Source organism: Nycticebus coucang, chromosome 12 (assembly GCF_027406575.1).
Source record: "Nycticebus coucang isolate mNycCou1 chromosome 12, mNycCou1.pri, whole genome shotgun sequence".
Classification (NCBI taxonomy): Eukaryota; Metazoa; Chordata; class Mammalia; order Primates; family Lorisidae; genus Nycticebus; species Nycticebus coucang.
This window is the reverse complement of record NC_069791.1, coordinates 100,440,175-100,462,971: the sequence shown is the minus strand read 5'-3', so window position 1 is coordinate 100,462,971 and position 22,797 is coordinate 100,440,175. Positions and strand designations below refer to the sequence as shown.

Sequence of the window (22,797 nt, the reverse complement as noted above, 5' to 3'; positions counted from 1 at the left end):
AGTTCTCAGGGCATATCTTTTGTGAGTGCCAAGGTTCTGCTCTAGCAATATCAGAGGGCCCACCTTAGAAGCCATCTCAAGACCAGCATATTCTCTCTCTCTCTCTCTCTCTCTGTCTGATGCTAAGTAAGAGATGTTGCCTTTTAATCGCCAAAGGCATTTCACTCTGCCTGGTTCTGTAATGGGCAGTACAAAGTCAGCACTGGGAAAGCTTAAGCTTTGAGGAAAAAAGCTAGATTTGTTGGAATAGGGCCCTGGTGAAGCTGCAATGGCTGAGGCAGCCAACTTCAGCAGAAATGGGGAAAACAAAAGGCAAGTTCTTCAGGTTCTTGATACTCAAAGAGTGGTCCTGGACTACCAGCATTGCCATGCCTGGGAGCTTTTGGAAATGCAGGGTCTCAGGCTCCAGCTAGGCCCCCTGAATCTGGATTTGCATTTTGACAAGCTTCCCAAATGACTTTAATGCTAAGTTTGGAAAGTGCTGTTCTAGGAGCCCCATTTAGTGCTTGTGTTACCAGGTGGCATGGGGCTGGATTCTGTTCTCCTAATGCTCAGCCTGGTGCCCATGTACAGTGCAGAGGTTTGAGAGTGAGCTTGTCTTTAGGATTTATCCTCACAGTTCTTTGGTGCTTCTCTGCAGGATATGGGTCTGGGCTCCCTGCCACAGAGAGCGATGCTGCGGTGGCCTTGGCCCTACAGCAAGAGTTTGCACAGGGAGGAGCATCTGCACACAATGATAGCCTGGAGGAAAAGGGGTTGTTCTTCTGCCAAATCTGCCAGAAGGACCTCTCAGCCATGAACGTGGCCCGGAGGGAGCAGCATGTGAACAGGTGGGAACAGTTTGGACCAGGGCCCCTCCCATGCATGCCATCAATCCTGAGACTCTGTACTATGATGACATCACCTCAATTTTCTTGTCAACCTACCCTTTTTTAAAAGTAACTCTTAAGATATAATTCACATACCATGCATTTACCCATTTAAAGTGTATAATTCAGTGGCTTTTGGTGTATTCACAGAGTTGTGCAGCCATCACCACAATCTTGGATTATTTCCATCACCCCTAAAAGAACCCCCATACTCACTAGCAGTCACTCCTAGTTGTCTCCATCCTCCCCTGGCAACCGCTAACCAACATTCTGTATGGAGATGCCTATTGTGCATGCTTCGTGTGAGTGGAATCAATGCTTGGCCTTTGTGTCTGATTTCTTTTACTTGACAATGTTTTTGAGGTTCATCCATGTCGTAGTCTTTCAGGACTTCATACCTTTTTATGGCTGAGCAATATCTCATTGTATGGATAACCCATAGTTTGTTTATCCTTTCAGCCACTGGTAGACTGTGGATTATGTCCACCTTTGGGGTATTGTGCATGAAGTTTGCTATGCATGTGTGTTTCATGTATTTGTTTGAGTACTTGTTTTCAGTTCTTTGGGATATGTACTCAGGAGTAGAATTTCTGGGTCATAAGGTAACTTTTAATGTATCCTTGCTTTCTTTAGCTAACTTTGGTAACAGATACTTCATGTCTGGAGGCCGACTGCTGGGAGTTGTGCAGGCTGTGTGGAGGGGATTGGCTTTGGCCAAACATTGTCCATGTTGACGTGGATCCACATCTGCTACAACCCTCATTACTGGCCAGCATGGTTCTCCTATGTTTACTGTTTTCCTCCAGGTGCTTGGATGAGGCTGAAAAGGCACTAAGACCTTCCATGCCTCAGATCCCTGAATGCCCGATTTGTGGCAAACCATTTCTCACCTTAAAGAGCAGAATCAGTCACTTGAAACAATGCGCAGTGAAGATGGAAGTTGGCCCCCAACTCTTGCTGCAGGCCGTCCGGCTGCAGACAGCTCAGCCTGAGGGGGCTGGCAGCCCACCAGCATCTAGGTGAGTCAAATGAAAAGGAAGAAAATAAGCCAAGTAATGGTGTTTGTTTAAAAAAAGAAAATACTTCTTGTTTGAGATAGAGTTTCACTGTCGCCCTGGTTAGAGTGCCATGGCATCATAGCTCATAGCAACCTCAAACTCCTGGGTTCAAGCAATCTTGGGACTATAGACGCCTGACACAACACCCAGCTAGTTTTTCTGTATGTGTGTGTGTGTGTGTGTGTGTATATATATATATATATAATTTTTTTCCCCTTTTTTATAGTATAGATGGGGTCTCGCTCTTGCTTAGGCTGGTCTTAAACTCCTGAGCTCAAGCAATCCACCTACCTCAGCCTCCCTGAGTACTAGGATTACAGGAGTGAGCGACCATGCCTAGCCTAAGAAAAAGCTTTTTACGGTGTCGGAGGACAGTACAGGCCTCTTTGATTCATATGAGATAGAAATCAGGCATAGTCTAGAAGGGATTAAGAGGGGAAAAATTCTCCATCCTTGAAGGCTTTGGAATGGCCTGTTCAGGTGTGTCTGTGGAAAGGACCATTTGGACTGGTTTCCTCAAGGTCCTTCTGAAATCCTTCTAGTCCCACAATCCTGCAATGAGTCCCCTCTGGTGTTTCTGAGAATTTGGTATTCACTTTACCATATCCATTTCTTTGTTGTATGACATGGTTTCTGCCTCAGTGTAGTCTAATTATTACATAGTTAATGTAAGATTATTCAGCACAATTCAAAGAATTGGTGAGATAGAAGCACAGAACTCTTATTTTTTAAAAAGATTGCATGAATTAATGCTTAAGTGTTAAAATAGAAGGCCCTGCTGACATCTGGGCAACAAGTCCTTGGCATGCAAACCACAGCGCCACCTGTGGTGGAAGGTTGGGCCAGCTCTGTTCCACATGGCTCCTGCCACTGAGGATGCCAGAGTTGACCTCAACTTTACAGGAAACAAAGGCAGTTTGGACCCTAGATCTTTCTAGATTTGGGAGTTCTTCCCTTGACAGCTGCAGGAGCAAAGAGAAGGCCAAGGATGATGGCTCTATTTGTTCTGGCCAACTGCCTTGTACACAGGTTATGGGCAGTTGAGCTGAGCTAGGGCTGAGATGACAGAGGGCAGAAGTGGATTCTCTTAGCTAGTGACCCTATCTGTATTTAGCAGATCCACACAAGTATCATAGTGTTGAAATCCTAGAGGCCTTAGAATAAACGTTATGTAAGCCATTGCTTGCCTCGTGGCAGGACTGCACTGAAATTGTCCACTCCGGTAAAGTATGTCTGCTTTTAAAATATCTCCAAGTAGTGAAACAAGATGTGTGTAGATCCTTCTAGAACAGTGGTTCTCAACCTGTGGGTTGCGACCCCTTTGTAACAATGAAAATACATCGCAGCATTAGGAAGGTTGAGAACCACTGTTCTAGAAGGTTGTTAGAGTAGAAAGCTACTGGAGCTAGACACTCTTAAGGGGTCTTTGAACCTCCTATCTCCTAAGGCCAAGCCTGGGCATTTGCAACTCAGGTTGTCAGGGCACAAGTGCTGGTCAGGGTGCCCACTCATCCCTACATCAGAAGAAGCTTAGGCAGTTAGTCCCACTAACTTCTCTCTTTGGCTGCCTGTTAGCTTTAGCAATCACGTGGGAGGTTTGAAACGGAAAGTAGCCAACAACAAGAAGGAGACACGGAAGAAGCGGAAGGTTGTTGAGGCACCCTCCGAGGACCTGCTGGTGGCCATGGCTCTGTCCCGATCTGAGATGGAGCAGTGTCCATCTGTGCCAGCACTCAAACTGGAAAGTGCTTTTTCTGAGAAAATAAGGCCAGGAGCAGGTATGTGTGGCTGAGAGCAGTAGCCCTGGGGAGAGACCACTGGTAGGTCCCAGGACAAGTGGACAGAGTCCACTATTCATCATGTTGCTTCTGTTTCCCTCTAGAGAAGAAAAGTCACAAGAAGAAAACCCTGGTTCCCCTTCCCAGGTTGTTGGTCCAGGACTCTGAGACCACAGGCAGGCAGATAGAAGACCGAGTGGCCCTGCTCCTTTCTGAGGAAGCAGAATTATTCAGCACACCACCACTTCCTGCCAGCAGGATTTTAAAGGAAGAATTGGAAAAGGGAGGCTGGTGTCTGCCACCACCTGAAGGAAAGCGGAACTTTCTGTGGGAGGGCAGCACCCTGACCGGAGCCTGGGCTGTGGAGTCCTTCTACACGGCCAGCCTTGTCCCTCCCCTCATGCCCCAGAGGCCTGTCATGGTGAGCCCTTCCCTCTGGGCACCCTTGTGGATGGGCTGTGGGGAGAGGTCGGCAGTTCCAGAATTGCAGAAGTGGGCATCAACAGCTGAGCTGAGGGAAAATCTGTGGAAAGAAGGAAAGTCTAAGGAAAGAGGGGAAGAAGCCAAAGGGGCATCAGCTATAGTTTATTTCTATGTGCAACAACTAAATAGCTTTCTGGTAAGAGCAGGGATGAAGGACGCATGCTTCCCACAATTTAGTGTGTTCCTGGAGCTTATTGGTTTATTTGCATTCATACCTGCTTACCTGGAGTTTATTTAAAACACAGAGCCCCAGGGTGGCTGGGATAACATCTAAGAGGGGACCCAGGAACAAATATGCGGCAGGTGGTGCCAGGTGGTGTTAGAGTTGGTACTCCCTTGACTGAGGCCATTCAAGAGATGTTAGGAGAGGGGCAGGCCCAGGGACCCCTTCCGGCCCTCTGATAAAACTTTCTTCAGAGGTTTGGTGCCCATAGCTCAGTGGTTAGGGTGCCGGCCACATACACTGGGACTGGCAGGTTCGAACCCTGCCCTGGCCTGCTAAACAACGATGACAATTACAACAACAAGAAAAAATAGCCGGGCATTGTGGTGGGTGCCTGTAGTCCCAGCTACTTGAGAGGCTGAGACAAAAGGATCGCTTAAGCCCAAGAGTTTGAAGTTGTTGTGAGCTATGACACCATGGCACTCTACTGAGGGCGACATAGTGAGACTCTGTTTCAAAAAAAAGAAAAAGAAAAACTTTCTTCAGACATGGATATCACAGGGCTGGCCTTGGCCATTACAGAGAAGCCTGTTGACCAGAAGTAATGGAGAAAAGCATTCCTGGGCTGCTCTGGGCTGTGGCTGTGCCATTGGGGACCCTCTGTGCTCCAGAGCCCTGGACTTGCTCTGTGGTCCTGTGTCCAGCTGTGCACACTGTGGTGGCCTCTGCAGTGCATTGGTACAGCAACCCTACAGTCATTCTGCTTGCTGACTTCTTTCAGGGACTCCCTCTGCCAGCTGAGCAGTCAGAGCTGGGTATGGGAAGACCACCTGCCCTACACAGCAATGCCCCTGTGGGCTGCAGCCCTGAGTACCCATCACCATCAGCCAGCCAGAGGGAACACCAGGCCCTGCAGGACCTGGTGGACCTGGCAAGGGAGGGGCTGAGTGCTAGCCCGTGGCCTGGCAGTGGGGGCCTAGCCAACTCTGGAGGCACTGCAGGTAAGACATTGGGTAGGAGGCTGCGGCCTGCCCCACCATTATGGGCCTCTCTTCCCTATGGCTGAGGCTGGAGTGGACCAGATCTTGTGCCTCTGTGACATAATCTCATCCCAGGAAAATGGGAGGATGTGTAGTCTCTGGGTGCTTTTATTTTTTTCTCAAAGGTAAATGTAATGTAGTTAAGCTTGTTGCAGTTTCCTTAAACTTTAACCAAAGGCAGAGTCTTATACCCACAGCAAGTGATCCTTTGGGCTAATTTTATCTATTTTACCTCCCTGTTGGGAGGGTAATAAAAATGGTTTGTAGTGGGGGTTTGCTCTAAAAGACGTCCTTAAGTAACAAGTGCTTTCACACCTCTGGGTCAAGCTCAGCCTGCAGATGATGCTGTCTGCTTGACAGTTGACCTTGCTGGAAAGTGACCTTCTTTTAACCTACAAATCCTTATCTCAGGGTTGGAGTTGGTGCCCAGTGGCCTTCCACTGACTGGGTTTGTCCTGCCACCCAAGGAAAAGCATCTGGAGAGGGGCAGCTATGCTTCGGTAAGGACCAGAGCTCCTCCCACCACACATTTAGCTGTTGGGCTCTGCCACTCACTCTGTGGTCCTGGACACTCTTGCTTGTTGTATGACTGTGTGTTTGGTGAGGTTGGCTCACCACTGGCCTCCAGGCCCTGCCATGAATGTGCTGGTCTCTCAAGAAGCATCTCTGCTTCCCAGAAAGCTGACACATATTAACAGCCTGTGAACAGAGCCAGAGAGAGTGCACTGGGGCCTGTCTCTCTGCCATGATGGCTTTTGTCCTTTCTGTCTTTGAACTCTATGGATCACTCCAGAAGTCAAACACTCAGAGCCTACTTGTCCCGGGACTATTCCTTTCTTAGTGCATTTGCCTCATGTGTGGGCTGTTCCAGAGCCTAGCTGAGCAGCCCACAGGCCAGTGTTCTGTGTTGGGGTTGAATTGAGGTGAAGGCTAGGTTTTCCTCAGAGTGGACCTCATGCCACTAAGATATTAGTGTCAACCAAACACTGCATGCAGGGAGAGCCTAGTGACATTATTGCACATCATCAGAGAGCAGACCTGGGGCTTGCCTCTTACCCAGGTCCCTGAGCTGCTTGGAGTCAGGGTCCTCATGTATCATAGCGGGCTGGGATATTTCCTCACAGGGCTGCTGTGAGTACTGAGTATGTGAGCACGTGAAGCACATTAGCCTGACCCCTCATTGGTGCCAGAAGCTTTCTCCTGATCTGTCTATCCACTAACTGTACTCCTGTTTTAGATTGGGGTATAGCACTAGGGAATTTGAGAAAGAGGCTAGTGTTTTGCTGTTGTGTATGACCAAGTACCTCAAGGTAACTCAAAGGTAGAACCCAGCACAGGAACCATCCTAGAGAGGAAAGAGAGGCTCCTGGCCCACCCTAGGGCCGCCTCAGCTGGGGGAGTGTCCCACAGCTCAGAGAAGCACGATAGATGAAAATGACAGCTCGCCTCCTCTCATGCATTTCAGCTCTCCCTCGGGTTATTGGTTGCTGACTTTGGTGCCATGGTCAATAACTCACACCTGAGCGATGTCCAGTTCCAGACAGACAGTGGGGAGACACTTCATGCCCACAAGTTTGTGCTTTATGCCCGATGTCCACTTCTCAGTCAGTATGTAAGTATGTGGTGGCCATCATACGCCCCTCCCTGTTCCTTCCCACCTTTTTCTGACCAGTCCTTTCTTTGTCTCTCCTTTGCTTCTACCCCCTCCCTGTCTCCCTTACTTCTTTTTTTTTTTATTATTATTAAATCATAGCTGTATACATTAATGCAATCATGGGGCACCATACACTGGTTTTATAGACCATTTGACATATTTTCATCACACTGGTTACCATAGCCTTCCTGGCATTTTCTTAGTTATTGTGTTAAGACATTTATATTCTACATTTACTAAGTTTCACATGTACCCTTGTAAGATGCACCGTAGGTGTAATCCCACCAATCACCCTGCCTCCACCCATCTTCCCCCTCCATTCCCTCCCTCTCCCCCTTCCCCATATTCTTAGGTTATAACTGGGTTATAGCTTTAGGGCTGAGTACATTGGATACTTTTTCTTGCATTCTTGAGATACTTTACTAAGAAGAATATGTTCCACCTCCATCCATGTAAATGTGAATGAGGTAAAGTCTCCATCTTTCTTTAAGGCTGCATAATATTCCATGGTGTACATACACCACAATTTATTAATCCATTCGTGGATCCATGGGCACTTGGGCTTTTTCCATGACTTAGCAATTATGAATTGGGCTGCAATAAACATTCTGGTACAAATATCTTTGTTATAATGTGATTTTTGGTCTTCTGGGTATATACCTAGTAGAGGAATTATAGGATTGAATGGCAGATCTATTTTTAGATCTCTAAGTGTTCTCCAAACATCTTTCCAAAAGGGATCTATTAATTTGAATTCCCACTAGCAGTGTAGAAGTGTTCCCTTTTCTCTATGTCCACGCCAACATCTCTGGTCTTGGGATTTTGTGATATGGGCTAATCTTACTGGAGTTAGATGATATCTCAAAGTAGTTTTGATTTGCATTTCTCTGATGATTAAGGATGATGAGCATTTTTTCATGTCTGTAGGCTGTGCGCCTGTCTTCTTCAGAGACGTTTCTCTTCAAGTCCCTTGCCCAGCCTGCGATGCGATCACTTGTTCTTTTCTTGCTTATATGTCTGAGTTCTCTGTGGATTCTGGTTATTAAACCTTTGTCAGAGACATAACCTGCAAATATCTTCTCCCGTTCTGAGGGCTGTCTGCTTGCTTTACTTACTGTGTTCTTGGCTGTGCAGAAGCTTTTTAGTTTGATCAGGTCCCAGTAGTGTATTTTTGAAGCTGTTTCAATTGCCTAGGGGTCCTCCTTATAAAATATTCGCTCAGACCGATTTCTTCAAGAGTTTTCCCTGAATTTTCTTCTAGTATTTTTATAGTTTCATGTCTTAAGTTTAAATCTTTAATCCAGTGAGTCTATCTTAGTTAATGGTGAAAGGTGTGGGTCCAGTTTCAGTCTTCTGCAGATTGCCAGCCAGTTCACCCAGCACCATTTGTTAAATAGAGAATCTTTTCCCCACTGAATGTTTTTAATTGGCTTGTCAAAGATCAAATAACGGTAAGTAGCTGGGTTCATCTTTTGGTTCTCTATTCTGTTCCAGACATCTACCTCTCTGTTTTTGTGCCAGTACCATGCTGTTTTGATCACTATTGATTTATAGTACAGTTTGAGGTCTGGTAGGGTGAGTCCTCCTGCTTTGTTTTTATTTCTGAGTAATGTCTTGGCTATTTGAGGTTTTTTATGATTCTGTATAAAACAAAGTATTGTTTTTTCAAGATCTTTAAAGTATGACAGTGGAGCTTTAATAGGGATTGCATTAAAATTGTGTATTGCTTTGGGTAGTAGGGACATTTTAACAATGTTGATTCTTCCCAGCCATGAGCATGGTATGTTTTTCCATTTGTTAACATTTTCAGCTATTTATTTTCTTAGAGTTTCATAGTTCTCTTTATAGAGATCTTTCATGTCCTTTGTTAGATAAACTCCCAAATATTTCATCTTCCTTAGCACTACTATGAATGGAATAGAGTCCTTAACTGTTTTTTCAGCTCGACTATTGTTGGGATATCTAAAGGCTACCTATTTATGAATGTTGATTTTGTAACCTGAGATGCTGCTGTATTCTTTGATCACTTCCAAGAGTTTTGTAGTAGAACCCCTGGTGTTTTCCAGGTACACAATCATATCATCTACGAAGAGCGAAAGTTTGATCTCTTCTGACCCTATATGGATACTCTTGATCGTCTTTTCTTCCCTAATTGCGATGGCTAAAACTTCCATTACAATGTTAAAGAGCAGTGGAGACAATGGGCAACTTTGCCTAGTCCCTGATTTGAGTGGAAATGATTTCAATTTAACTCCATTCAATATGATATTGGCTGTGTGTTTGCTGTAGAGGGCCTCTATCAGTTTAAGAAATATCCCTTCTGTACCAATTTTCTTAAGTGTTCTGATCATGAAGGGATGCTGGATATTATCAAAAGCTTTTTCTGCATCAATTGAGAGAATCATATGGTCTTTGTTTTTTAATTTGTTTATGTGCTGAATTATATTTATAGATTTACGTATATTGAACCAGCCTTGAGACCCTGGGATAAAACCAACTTGGTCATGATGTATAATTTGTTTGATGTGTTGCTGGATTCTGTTTGTTAGGATCTTGTTCAATATTTTTGCATCTATATTCATTAGTGATATTGGTCTATAATTTTCTTTTCTTGTTGGGTCTTTTCCTTGTTTGGGGATCAGGGTGATATTTGCTTCATAGAACGTGTTGGGTAGTCTTCCTTCTTTTTCCATATTTTGGAACAGGTTGAGTAATATAGGTACTAGCTCCTCCTTAAAGATTTGGTAGAATTCTGACATGAAGCCATCTGGTCCCGGGCTTTTCTTTTTAGGGAGATTTTGTATGGTTGATGCCATTTCAGAACTTGATATAGGCCTGTTCAACATTTCCACTTGATTCTGGCTAAGTCTTGGAAGGTGACATGCTTCCAAGTTTTGGTCAATTTCCTTCAGATTTTCATATTTCTGAGGATAAAGTTTCTTGTAATATTCATTAAGGATTTTTTGAATTTTTGAGTAGTCTGTTGTTATTTCATCTTTGTTATTTCTGATTGATGAAATTAGAGATTTTACTCTTTTTTTCCTGGTTAGGTTAGCCAAAGGTTTATCTATTTTATTGACCTTTTAAAAAAACCAACTTTTTGATTTATTGATCTATTGTATAATTCTTTTGTTTTCAATTTCATTTAATTCTGCTCTAATTTTGGTTATTTCTTTTCTTCTACTGGGTTTTGGGTTGGAATGTTCTTCCTTTTCCAGTTGCTTGAGATGTCCCATTAAGTTGTTAACTTCCTCTGTTTCCGTTCTCTTGAGGAAGGTTTGCAGTGCTATAAATTTCCCTCTTAGGACTGCCTTTGCGGTATCCCAGAGGTTCTGATAATTCGTGCTTCATTGTTGTTTTGTTCCACAAATTTGGCAATTTCCTTCTTAATCTCATCTATGACCCAGCTATCATTCAGCATAACGTTATTTAACTTCCATGTTTTTGTATGAGTATGCAGATTCCTGTTGTTACTGAGTTCAACTTTTATTCCATGGTGGACCGAGAAGATGCAAGGAATAATTTCTATTCCTTTAAATTTACTGACGTTAGACTTGTGACCTAAGATGTGATCGATTTTTTGAGTATGTGCCATGGGCTGATGAGAAGTATGTGTATTCAGTTTTGTTGGGATGAAATGTTCTGTAGATGTCTGTTAAATCCAAATGTTGGATAGTTAGGTTTAAATCTAACATTTCTTTGCTCAGCTTCTTATTGGAGGATCTATCCAACACTGTCAAAGGAATGTTAAAATCTCCAATATTATGGAGCTGGAGGAAATCAAGTTGCTCACGTTTGTTAGAATTTCTCTTATAAATTGAGGCGCATTCTGGTTGGGTGCATAAATATTAATAATTGAAATCATATCATATTGAGTATTACCATTAACAAATATGAAGTGAGCTTTCTTATTCTTCCTTACTTTTGTTGGTTTAAAGCCTATTGTATCTGCAAATAGAATTGCAACACCTGCTTTTTTCTAATTTCCATTTGCCTGAAATATGGATGACCATCCTTTCACCCTGAGTCTATATTTATCTTTTAAGGTAAGATGAGATTCTTGTATGCAGCAAATATCTGGCCCGAGTCTTTGTATACAGTCAGCCAACCTGTGCCTCTTTAGAGGACAGTTTAAGCCATTCACATTAATGCAGAATATGGATAAGCCTGGTAAAATTTTGGGTATCGAGTTTTTCAAAAGTCCAGTAGACATTTTTCGCCACTGTGGAAGTTGGAGTTTGATCAAAAGTTTCTGAGTGAGTTTACTTTTGTGGTAGAGAATTGTGCTAGTAATTATGGAGGATAGGTCTGAGAATATCCTGAAGAGCTGATTCGGTTATGGCAAATTTCTTCAGCATGGACTGTCATTAAAGTATTTACTTTCTCCATCATAAATGAAACTCAGTTTAGCTGGATACAGGATCCTGGGTTGAAAGTTATTTTGTTTTAGGAGATTAAAAGTTGATGACCACCCTCTTTTGGCTTGAAAGGTTTCAGCAGAGAGATCTGCAGTCATTCTAATATTCTTCCCTTTGTAGTTTATGGTTTTCTTACGTCTGGCTGCTTTCACTATTCTCTCCTTCATATTAACTTTAGTGAAGTTAATTATGATGTGCCTGGGGGATGCCAGGTTGAGAAATGCTGGGGTTCTGAAACTGTCAGCTATCTGAATTTCAGAATCTCTTGGCATGTCTGGAAAATTCTCTTTCATAATTTCATGGAGAAGAGCCTCTGTGCCTTGCAAAGCCACTTCATCGCTTTCAGGGATTCCAGTGAGGCAGATATTAGCCTTCTTCAAATTATCTCAGAGCTCTCTGTGAGAATGATCCGTTTTTGCTCTCCATTTCTCTTCCTCTTTGAGAGTTTGGGAGCGTTCAAAAGCTTTGTGTTCAATGTCAGAAATTCTTTCTTCTGCTTGCTCCACTCTGTTACTAAGGGATTCTACTGTATTTTTCAGATCTTTGAGGGCTGCAAATTCTTGATTCAATGTGTCAAAATCTTTGGTGATTTTGTCTTTAAATTCGTTGAATTCTTGAGACAACTTTTTAATTTCTCCTTGAATTTCTAATTCCAACTTTTCCTCCATTCTATTAATCTTGTTTGCAATCCAAATTCTGAATTCGATTTCTGACATCTCGGCCATCTGTTTATGAATGGGATCTTCAGTTACATCTGCCATATCTTTCCTGGGCAGGGGGAGGGGGTTGATCTACTCTGGTTATTCATGTTACCAGAGTTTTTCTGCCAATTCTGCCCCATGATTATTTTACACCATTTGACTAGATGAGTGGATAAAGAAAAGTTGGGTTCTGGGCTCCAGGAGTAGTGGTTAAACATCCCTTTGCCCAAAAGCTGGCACTGGTGTCTGTACCTTTTCCCCTGGAGCTTTGCAGAGGACCCGTACAGTGCTACGGCCTGAGAAACTAGGGACCTGTTTGGTGTGGTGGGGCTAAATGGTTCTGTCTTGTTTTCAGCTGGTCTCTGTCTGACCCTAGTGAAACAGTTACTCTGGGTGAAGTCTCAGCTGTGGAGAAATACCAGCAATTAAGTCACCCTGCCCCCCACAGGCAACAATTGGAAAAGGAAAATCAAACCTTCCTACAACCACACACCCAGGGTACCACTTGGATAGTCCTCGGGCGATTGGCTCAGTTCAAAAGGTCCAAATCAATTGTCTCAGTCAGCACCTACCTCAGGTGGGAGAGTTTAAAAGGTCTCAGGCAACTAGATCCAGGGCTCTGCTGGCAACTCAAATATGACTTGCTCCGGTGCTCCGTGAGATCAGGAGGACCCACACAGCAAATAGATTAATCTGGGAAGGTTGATGCCTCCTTCCCCACCTTGCACCTCTGTCACACTCAGTCACTGATAATCCCACAGGGCTGTGACCCAGTTGCCTCCAATGAGCAGATACTCTAGGGGTTTGCACCTGCCTGAATCACAGGGAGATCTATGTCTCCTCAGCCAGGCCACTGCTCTCTGCCACTATCCAGCAGGGGGAGGTGAGGCCTGACAACCTCGGGTGCTTAATGGAGGCTGGGGCTGTTCACTCAGTTCCAACCCCGCCCCTGATTGATGTTACTGACAGAACAGAACAACTTTGCAGAATTTGTTTCTGTCCCAGCTAAATTCCCCTGCAGAAGAGAGGCTGTTTTGAGTTCACAGAACCTGTGTCTCAGGCCCTGTCTGTGCTGCTGTCCAGTCTCAGCTATTGGTATTTGCTGCACGGTTACCTGTCAGTTCCAGCCTCTGCCTATCCTTGTCTAGGCTGATGATCCCCTGAGGGCTGAATGCATCTTAGGCTCAGTAAAGCAGTCCTCTGGGTCAGCCCCGCCCTGGGAATCTGCTGGCTCTGTGCATGCGTTTTCTAGTCCCTGTGCTCCACCCAGGCCGGTACCACCTCAGGCAAACCCTTTACTCACGGGGCCTGCGTTTCCACCCCAGTTCTGTTCTGCTGGTGGTTGCCACCTGAGGAGATGCCCAGCCTCCTCTGGTTGCCCAGAGAGACATGGGGTGTGACTCCAGAATATCCGGGGGTGAGCCCTATTGTTGCCAAAAACGGCTGCTGCTCTGTGTCTTGGGGCACTGCTGCTCCTGTGTGGTTCCCTCTCAGCCAACCGTCCTCTCCTCACTCCTGTGCCACAGAATTAGCACTGACCAGCAGCAATCCATGCCCTGTTCACACCTCTCAAGAAAATACCCAAGAATCTGGACTCCTGGGGGACAGGCTTTCAGACCTCAGAGTGAGAATGGAGGGGAGTGCTGGGAGCTCAGAATTGCAGGTAGAGAATATATACAGTTTTATGCCTGGCAGGAGAGCACCAGGGCACCCCAATAGGGGAAGTAGGTCCAGTTTTTAGAGGGTCTCTCCCGTGGAATATAATGGAAGAACTTTTGAACTCTACTCGTTTGTTTATGGAGTACTCTGAGCCGTTCTCATGGGGAAAGGGACTCCCGTCTGCTTGTTGATGGATTTTGTACCTTTTCTTTGTATCCTTGGGGTTGCAGCTCACCTCAGCAGGGTTGATGTGCGTTCTTTAACCTCTCTCTTGGCGCAGCTCTAATCCTCCAGGTTACTTGCTAAATTTCTGTCCTTTAACTCTTCTTCTGGATGGGAGCCTCTGTGGAAAGCTGGCTTTAGTAAGCCATCTTGTCTCCGCCCCTTCTCCCTTACTTCTTGTTCCCCACATTCTCCCCAGCTCCCCATTGTTGCCACAATGTTTACCACATACATACATACTTACTTGATATATGGAGGAGAGACAAAGACTCTTGGGGGAGATCAGGAGGGGTGTGAGGGAGTATGAGGGGAGGGCCCCAGTATTGGGAAACACTGGATTTTTCTTCTGTTGAATGAAAATCCTTGGTTTCAAGAATTTTTGCTTTCTATATATAGCCTCCCAGCTAATCCCTTTAAGATTGAATTGCTGACAGATGTTTTCAGAGACTTCTGCTTTGACATATTCTGATCTGCATTTGACTTGAACTTGAATCCAGAAAGCTGCTATCAGTCTCTTTAAGAAAGTTCTGGAGCCTGTGATATGTCTACCAGAAGGAAACTAATTGGGTTCTTGAACTTCTACTCCTGATATGATTTGACAACAAATGTATTAGGCCTAACCTGCAGAACTAATGCCCCCAAAAATGTATAAACACTGGATAATACTTTTCTTGGGGCAGGGGCTGTTTTTAAAACTGACTCTGAGGACACCCAGACTATTTTCTTCACTCTAAGTTGTAAATGTCTGACCCATAAGCCTTCTGTGTTGTGTTTCACATGCAGGTGAACAATGAAGGCTTCTCTGCTGTAGAAGAGGGGATTCTGACCCAGCGTGTCCTATTAAACGACGTGAGCACCGAGGGTGCCTATGCATTCCTGCACTATCTCTACACTGCAGACACTGGCCTTCCTCCCCACCTGACCCCTGAGCTGAGGTCCCTGGCCCTCAGGTCTGGATTGTTCTTTCCTTGTGTTCTACAGCCTTTGAAATCAACTGATGAGGATTGGCAGGTTGATAGCTCAAGGGAGGGCTGTGTTGCGGAAAGGGCAAGGCTGAGGCCATCAGAACTTCAAGTCCTATTTATTATACCTTTTATTTATTTATTTTTTCAATTTGAAATATTTTCATCAAACTGGTTAACATGGCCTTCATGGCATTTTCTTAGTTATTGTGTTAAGACATTTATATTCTTATTTATTTATTTTTAATTTTGTTTTTTTTGAGACAGAGTCTCACTTTGCTGTCCTCAATAGAGTGCTGTGACATCATAGCTCACAGCAACCTCAAACTCTTGGGTTCAAGCTATTCTCTTGCTTCAGCCTCCCAAGTAGCTGGGACTATAGGCACCGCCACAATGCCTGGCTATTTTTAGAGATGTGATCTTGTTTGTGGTCAGGCTGGTCTCAAACCTGTGAGCTCAGGCAGTCCACCTGCCTCAGCCTCACAGAGTGCTAGGATTACTGGCATGAGCCACAGCACCCAGCCTGTTTATACCTTTTAATTCCAAATTCATGACTGGTGATGACCGTGAACAGTGTGTGTTAGTTGAAAGGCCAGAATGGACACTTGCAGGGACATCACATGCTAGATGGGGAGAATGCTACTGAGTCCTGTGGCTTTTAGTGCCCTGGGTATGATAATAGAGTGATTCTTGGCTTCAGCACTGCCCCCAGAAATGCTGCTCCTTGATTATTCTGCCACTAGAGCTGGACAACTGCAGTCCTTTCCTGAGTCCAAGAAAATGGACATGGAGAAAATGCTTAGTCTATATCCCATGACTTTGCAGCTCCCTAGCTTGTCCACTCAGGACAGATGGCAGGTGGCTTAGCAGAAATAGCTGTTCTACCTCCCAACAAGGCTTGAGGTCCTGTGGGGGAACCTTGTTCATCCAAGGCTGTGTCATCCATCAGATGCTCTCTTGGGAAAGGAGTGGCTCAGCCTCTGGGGTTTGAAATGTACTGATTAGTCCACCAAGCCTTGGAGCAGGTAGCCTGCTGGTGTGCCCATTAGCCAGGCTCATCTACTGACAAGTTTGGTCTGTTGTGGTTTGGTCTGCTGTGCCTTCCAGTTTTGCAGTCCTGCTAACTCCTATTGTATCAAACTCAGCCTGATGTACAGTAGTGAACCCTGTGTTAAGATGTTGTAAGTCACTGGTTTCTAGAACACTGCTGGATAGAAGTGTGAGCACCATTTTTGAAGATAAACAGGGCCAGGGCTGAGTCACAGTTGTTCCTCCTCGTGAAGACTCAGTTCTGATACCCCCACTTCACCCCAGGTGCCCAGAGCCCACCTTCATGCAGTGTGGCCATGACATTTGGTGTTTCATGTTGCAGGTTTGGCATGAGTGAGCTTGCTCACCTATGTGAACAAGTGCCCACCATGACAGATTCAGAGGGCGAACAATGGGAGAAGGAGGATGAGAATTGTGAAAGCAGAGCAGAGAATTTCCAAGAACTCTTGAGGTCAGTGTGGGTAGATGAAGATGAGGAAGCAGAGATGTTGAAATCTAACAGCCACAAAGAAGACAGAGAAAAGGTAAATGAAGCAGAAATGGAGGAAATTTATGAATTTGCAGCTACTCAGCGAAAGCTGCTCCAGGGGTCAAGAACACCAGATGATAATGAGGACACTGACCACCACAAGGAAGACAGACCAATTTCTGGGCATGTCCTAGCAAGTGTCCAGGTTAATGAACAGTTGGAAAAGGCAGAGAACATGGAATCTTCTGAGCCAGGAAGAGATGAGGACCCAACCAATGGGGGGGATAAGCGAGAGTGCGTTCTCTGGCCACTCCAGAGCCACCCCTCAGACAGGGAGGGGGGTGCAGAGACCCATGAGCAAGAGGCGCCCATGAAGGCCCAGGGTTGTTCCAGGTCCTGCAGTCTTTCTGTGAGCTACCCACTTCCACACTTGGAGGATACCCGTGAACACAAGCAGCTTTTTTCATCTACTCTAGGAGAATTCTCTGAGCTGTCCCAGATAACGTGTGATTCCAAGGAACAGAGTGGCTCTGTCAGGGAGAGGAGTATGGAGATTCTTCATGACCCTGCTGCCCAGCAGGTGCCCCTGGCACACACGAGGGGCTTCCTGTCTCAGCTACCCCACGGTGGGAGTCCCAGCCAGTCCCCTCTTCACCCTCATCACCCAAGTGGGTTGTCCCCATCAATACCGCAGTTGCATGGTGGTCTCTCCCAGCTGGCCACCCCAAACTCACTGTCTCCAGCTGGGCTATCAAAGCTGAAAAGGAACAGTAATGTGCTTACATTATTTAAAGAGCCAGGCCACCAGAAAGGCAAAGAATGTAGTTCCGTATTGGAACCCCAAAGTAAGGGGGTCCTGATTTCCCCAGAAAAGTCTCTGTCCATTGACCTAACCCAAATAAAACCTGATCATCTGAGTCCCAGATCTCAGAATTCTCTATCCAGTGTGAACAAAGAAGATGAGATTATCCTTTTGTTGGATTCAGATGAAGAGCTGGAGCTAGAACAAACCAAAATGAAGTCAGTTTCTAGAGATCTTCCAGAAGAAAGGAAAGTTCTAGACATTAGTCTCAAGTCCTCTGAGTTGTTTTCTGTCATTGATGTCGATACAGATCAGGAGCATTCCCACAGCCCACCAAGAGGAGAAGCTGAGCTACAGCAGGAAAGGAGGGAGGGGCATTTGGAGAAGAGGGGCTCTGTGGGCAGCAGAGGGACTCCCTGGCTATTCTGTAACCGTGAGAGCAGCCCTGACGAGGATAGCACTATGGACACCTCCTGGCTGGTACCTGCCACCCCTCTGGCCAGCAGAAGCTGCAACTCTTCATCCCAGACCCAGATCACCAGCCTCAGGACCAGGATAGCAGTGGATGAAATGACTCGGCACATGGCTGCGGCCTCATCAGAAAATAGGGAAGTGAAGGAAGCTACACAGGAACTGTCAGTGATCATGCCCCAGGCACTGTCATCATGCCGTGTCCCCAGCACTCTAGGAACTTCTCAGAGCAGAAGGCAGGTCCACAGAAGCTTCCCTTTTCCCCACCTCAGGCACCAGAAGGTCTCTCCTCTGATCCCTTGGTCCATCTCAGAAGATCATGTCCATCTCACCAGGCCGTTCCCTCAGGGGATCTCATACTCACAGCCCGGGCTGAGGCTTCCAAAGCAGGCCACTGCTAGTGAAGTGGTGGAGGTTGAGGACAGTGAAGATGAGCAGGAGGTGGCCTTATGCCAGCCATATAGCAGCCCCCCACTGGACAGTGACCCCAGGGTTCCTGCTGATGACTGCTGCTGGCCAGTGGAGCCCCTTTCACCGATTCCAATCGACCATGTAAACCTTGAGCGGACTGGCCCCCTGAGCACGAGTAGTCCCAGCAATAGGGTGAGGGATGCCTTTGATAGCAGTGACAGCCACTCACCTGGGCTCCTGGGCACCACTCCCATCCGAGGAAGCTGTGCTACACAAAGAAAATCTCCAGAAAAATCCTCCCAGGCCAGCTCCCCAGGCAGTAGCAGGCTGAGCTTTTTGAATTCAGCTCTGTGGGCTGACTGGGATGGAGAAGAGCAGAAGTCTCCAGAAGCTCTTCCTCTGACCAAGACACCAAGTGTTGATCCAGCTCAGAAGTCCAAAGAGTCAAGTACACCCAGTGAGTAGCCAGGAGGGCGAAGGAGAGGGAGGGCTACTGTTTTTGTTTGTTTTTTTTGTTTTTAAGATACAGGTCTTGCTGTGTCGTTCAGGCTGAACTCAAACTCCTGGTTCAAGGGATCCTCCTAACTCAGCCTCCTATATAGCTGGGGTTACAGATGTGAGCCACTGCACCAGTTCTGTTATAGTACCTTACACTAAGCGGACATGGCCATGGCCATCTATAATGAAAATCAAGGGGCCAATGATGCTAAAGGGCCTACTCACCTGCAGTAGGACCTTCCCATTGCTTTCTAGATCCCTCCCCAGTGGAGGGAGAACCAGCTGCCTATTAACATTTATTTCCCAGCCCATAAGTGAGCATTTCCCAAATTGGCCTGGGTCCCAGTGTTCTCCTAGGCATGTGTTAGAAATCTGCGTGTGTAGACCATTCTGCAGAACACAGTGTGGTTCTTCACGGAACCAGCACTTTCAGAGGCCACAACTCTGTTCATCAAGTATATCCATGTGCTTTAAGATTGGGCAAATGTGGGTCCTCAAAAAGTTAACCATAGAATGGCCATAGGACCCAGCATATGTCCAAACAAATTGAAAACAGGGCTCAGACAGAGACTTATTCACACATGTTCATAGCAGAACTATTCACAACAGTCAAAAATAGAAGCAACCCAAATGACCATTGATAGATGAGTGGGCAAATTAAATGTGGGTGGTCCATGCGATGGAGCATTTCTTAGCCACAAAAGGGAATGAAGCACTGATGCGTGCTACAATGTGGATGAACCTTGAGAACATGCTGAATGAGAAAAGCCAGTCACAGAAGACCATGTGCTATGTAGTTTTGTTGTTAGGAAATGTATAGAATAGGTGGATCCACAGAGACGGAATGCAGATTACGAGTAGTTGCCAGGGGTCATGGTGGGGAGGAATGAGGAGTGAACACTTATCCGGTCCGGGATTCCTTTTGCAGGTGCTAAAAATATTTTGGAACTAGACAGAGGTTGGCCCACGCTGTGACTGACTTAAAGCCTCTGAGTTGTTTATTTTGCAATTCTTTATGTGAATTTCACCTCAGTTTAAAAAAACAGAAACAGGCCAGGTGTGGGAGGCCATGATCCTCATCTTTTCTCATACCCCTGGAAGGGAGATACATCCCTAGTTCACTTCAGTGCTGGCCCTCTCAATGCTGCTGCTCCCTGGCCAGGCACTTCCAGAGGGGCTAAGGAAGGACAGCCCCCTGAGCAGTGACCAGATCAAGGTGGCTGAGCTGTGGGTGGGCACCAGCCTGTGGCTGGGTGGCTCCTTTCCTCCTGAAATCCCAGATGAATGATGCCAGTGAGGGTGCCCTCAGGAGCTTCAGAACACATGTGGCCCTATCCAACCCAGAGCTTCAGAGCTTCATGAGGGTGACAGAAAAATTTCATTGCTAACCCATTCCTAAGTGTTGCCATGAGAGCTGCTGCAGCAGGCTTCAGACCAGTGCATCTGGGCCTGAATCCGAGTTGGGCTTCAAGACAGATGCTGCAATGGTAGGAAGAGCTGTGTGCATTCTTCAGAAGATAGAGCCTACTGTTTCCATCGGAGTCTCCAAGGGCTCCATGATCATAAAGAGGATTAGAACCAAAGCCTGTACATTTCTTTTTGTTTGTTTGTTTTTTTGAGACAGAGTCTCACTTTGTTGCCCTCGGTAGAATGCCGTGACGTCACAGCTCACAGCAACCTCAAACTCTTGGGCTTAAGTGATTGTCTTGCCTCAGCCTCCCAAGTAGCTGGGTCTAAGGTGCCCATCACAATGCCTGGCTATATTTTGGTTGTAATTGTTATTGTTGTTTGGTGGGCCTGGGCTGAATTTGAACCCGCCAGCTTCAGTGTATGTGGCTGGTGCCCTAGCTGCTGAGCTACAGGCGCCGCCCCTCACGTTTCTTTTTTTTTTTTTTTTTTTTTTGGTTTTTGGCCGGGGCTGGGTTTGAACCTGCCACCTCCGGCATATGGGACCAGCACCCTACTCCTTGAGCCACAGGCGCCACCCAGCCCCTCACGTTTCTTATTATGGCAATCCTAGTGAGTATGAAATGACATTTCATTGTGGTTTTGGTTTGCATTTCCTTTGTAGCTAATGAAGTTGAGCATCTTTTCATGGGCTTATTGGCCATTTATATATCTTCTTTGGATAAATGTCTGTTCATATTTTAAGTTGGATTATTTGTCCTTTTATTGTTGAATTACAAAAAAAAAAATTGATGTGTAAGCCTGCTTGGAGGCTATGAGCACTGCCCATTGTCTCAAGTTGTCACTGTGTTTTAAGACATTTTAAGTTTATCTATGTTAGGTTTAGTCCTGTGCTAGGCTGTTGGGTCGAATAGCCCCAGGAGCCATGCTCACTCAGTATTAGTGTCAGACAAGGCATGGCCTTCAGCGTGTGCCCCATGATGCTTTCCAATGGGAAGATATGATTCCAAACAGTGAAGGGGATGGTCATTTCTTGCTTTCATGGAGCAAAATGGTGGTTAGGTTGTCTTCAAGTGCAGTCTTCTTGGTGACACTACTAGGATAAGAAGTGGTAAATCCATGTCTCTTATGCTAAAACATGTGCCACTTTTGTCTCACTCAGGAGGTGCTAATCAAAAGAAGAACTTGCCCCCCAAAGTGCCCATAACTCCAATGCCACAGTATTCCATTATGGAGACCCCAGTGCTGAAGAAAGAACTGGATAGGTTAGTGGTGTTTGTATGTGGTCTTTTCTCTCCTGTGGGTGACCAGACTCAGCAAGCCTGGGAGTGTCCATGTAGTCCCTTCAAGTCTGGTGGGTGCAGCTGGTTGGGAGGAAGTCTGTTCTGCCGGGAGCCTGTGTAACTGTCTGGGCCTCTCTGCATACTGTTCCCTGGGGAAGCTGACAAATGAGACTCTTCAGGTGACCCACTGGGAAACAGGTCTCCATGTTCCATGTTCATAGAAATGGGACCTTTGCCAGAACAGTCTGAGTAAGGAGATCTGACGTTGTAAAAGACACTAAAACTATCACATCCAAATGAATGTCAATTTTCAACTTGGGTGCCCAGGAAAGTCACTGCTACCACCGATGCTCAGAACAGGATAGTAATGTCTCTTTTGGAATACAGGCAGTTCCCAAGTTACAAACATCTGACATACAACTCACATTTAACAAACAAAGGCTATCATAGGCAATAGATAAATATATCCACCTGTTCCAATTTACAAATTCAATTAAAAAATAAACCTATATAATGTATCTCATTCGTAAGCTAGGGACTTATTCCCTAGAGTAAGCTTAGTTGGTGCCTAGGACAGACTAACCTCTGATGCTCCTAAAAGCCAGGCACCTAAGGTTTCAGTCCTACAAAGCCTTTGCTAGATGTGCCAGTAACTGCTCTTTGCAGTCTATTTTGGAAATAGCATGGAGTATGTACACAGGCCTTGTGATTGAGTCCTGAACTTCACCTGTTTTCTTGCTCAGGTTTGGAGTCCGCCCTCTGCCCAAACGCCAGATGGTTCTGAAACTGAAGGAGATATTCCAGTATACTCACCAGACCTTAGAGTCCAATTCTGAGGATGAGATCCAGTCCTCACAAGTGCCACTGGAGGTGCCTCCCAGCCGGACACACACCTCTGCGACCCACAAGCCTTCAAGGGAGGCCAATCTGGGACCCGTACCCCAAAGGTCCAAGCAACCTGCTAAGACCAAGGGTCCCCGATGTAGAAAGCAGCAGCCCTGTGGATTGCTGAACAGGTCACCAGCCAAGGAGTCTCTGCCACACCCTAGTGGTGACACCCCGCTCCCAGCCTCCCAGGAATCTGTGACCACCTCTGTGGATGGCAGTGACAGCTCCTTTAGCTCACAAAGGTAAACAGATAGAAGCAAATCAGAGAGTTGGCATAAGCAAGGCCTAATGGTTGATTTTCAGAAACCTCTGTTGCCTTGTGGGTTTGCACTATAGGAAACCCCGGCAGGTTTAAAGTGTGTTTCTCTGACCCTGAGCAGACCTTCTGGTTCCTTGTCCCCATGCCTGGACTTTTCTGGCTGAGGACAGGAACCTGCTGGAGTATAGCCTGCAAAGAACTGTCTGGCGTGTCCTGCTGCCCAAAGGGATCATCTGTGCCCCCCTGCCAGGC

The 22,797-nt window shown here is 45.9% G+C and overlaps 1 protein-coding gene across 4 annotated transcripts in view; it reads left to right on the top strand.

Moving 5' to 3' along the window:
• SLX4 (SLX4 structure-specific endonuclease subunit) overlaps positions 1-22,797 on the top strand; it is a 30,582-nt gene that overhangs the window by 6,521 nt on the left and 1,264 nt on the right. For all 4 annotated transcript variants that reach the window (XM_053555322.1, XM_053555320.1, XM_053555321.1 and 1 more), the window contains 11 exons: positions 641-830; positions 1,676-1,888; positions 3,503-3,705; positions 3,810-4,126; positions 5,133-5,352; positions 5,803-5,891; positions 6,857-7,003; positions 14,829-14,995; positions 16,380-18,667; positions 21,278-21,380; positions 22,142-22,528. In XM_053555322.1, the coding sequence (XP_053411297.1) occupies positions 641-830; positions 1,676-1,888; positions 3,503-3,705; positions 3,810-4,126; positions 5,133-5,352; positions 5,803-5,891; positions 6,857-7,003; positions 14,829-14,995; positions 16,380-18,667; positions 21,278-21,380; positions 22,142-22,528 (4,324 nt within the window). The remainder of the gene's footprint in view (positions 1-640; positions 831-1,675; positions 1,889-3,502; positions 3,706-3,809; positions 4,127-5,132; positions 5,353-5,802; positions 5,892-6,856; positions 7,004-14,828; positions 14,996-16,379; positions 18,668-21,277; positions 21,381-22,141; positions 22,529-22,797) is intronic.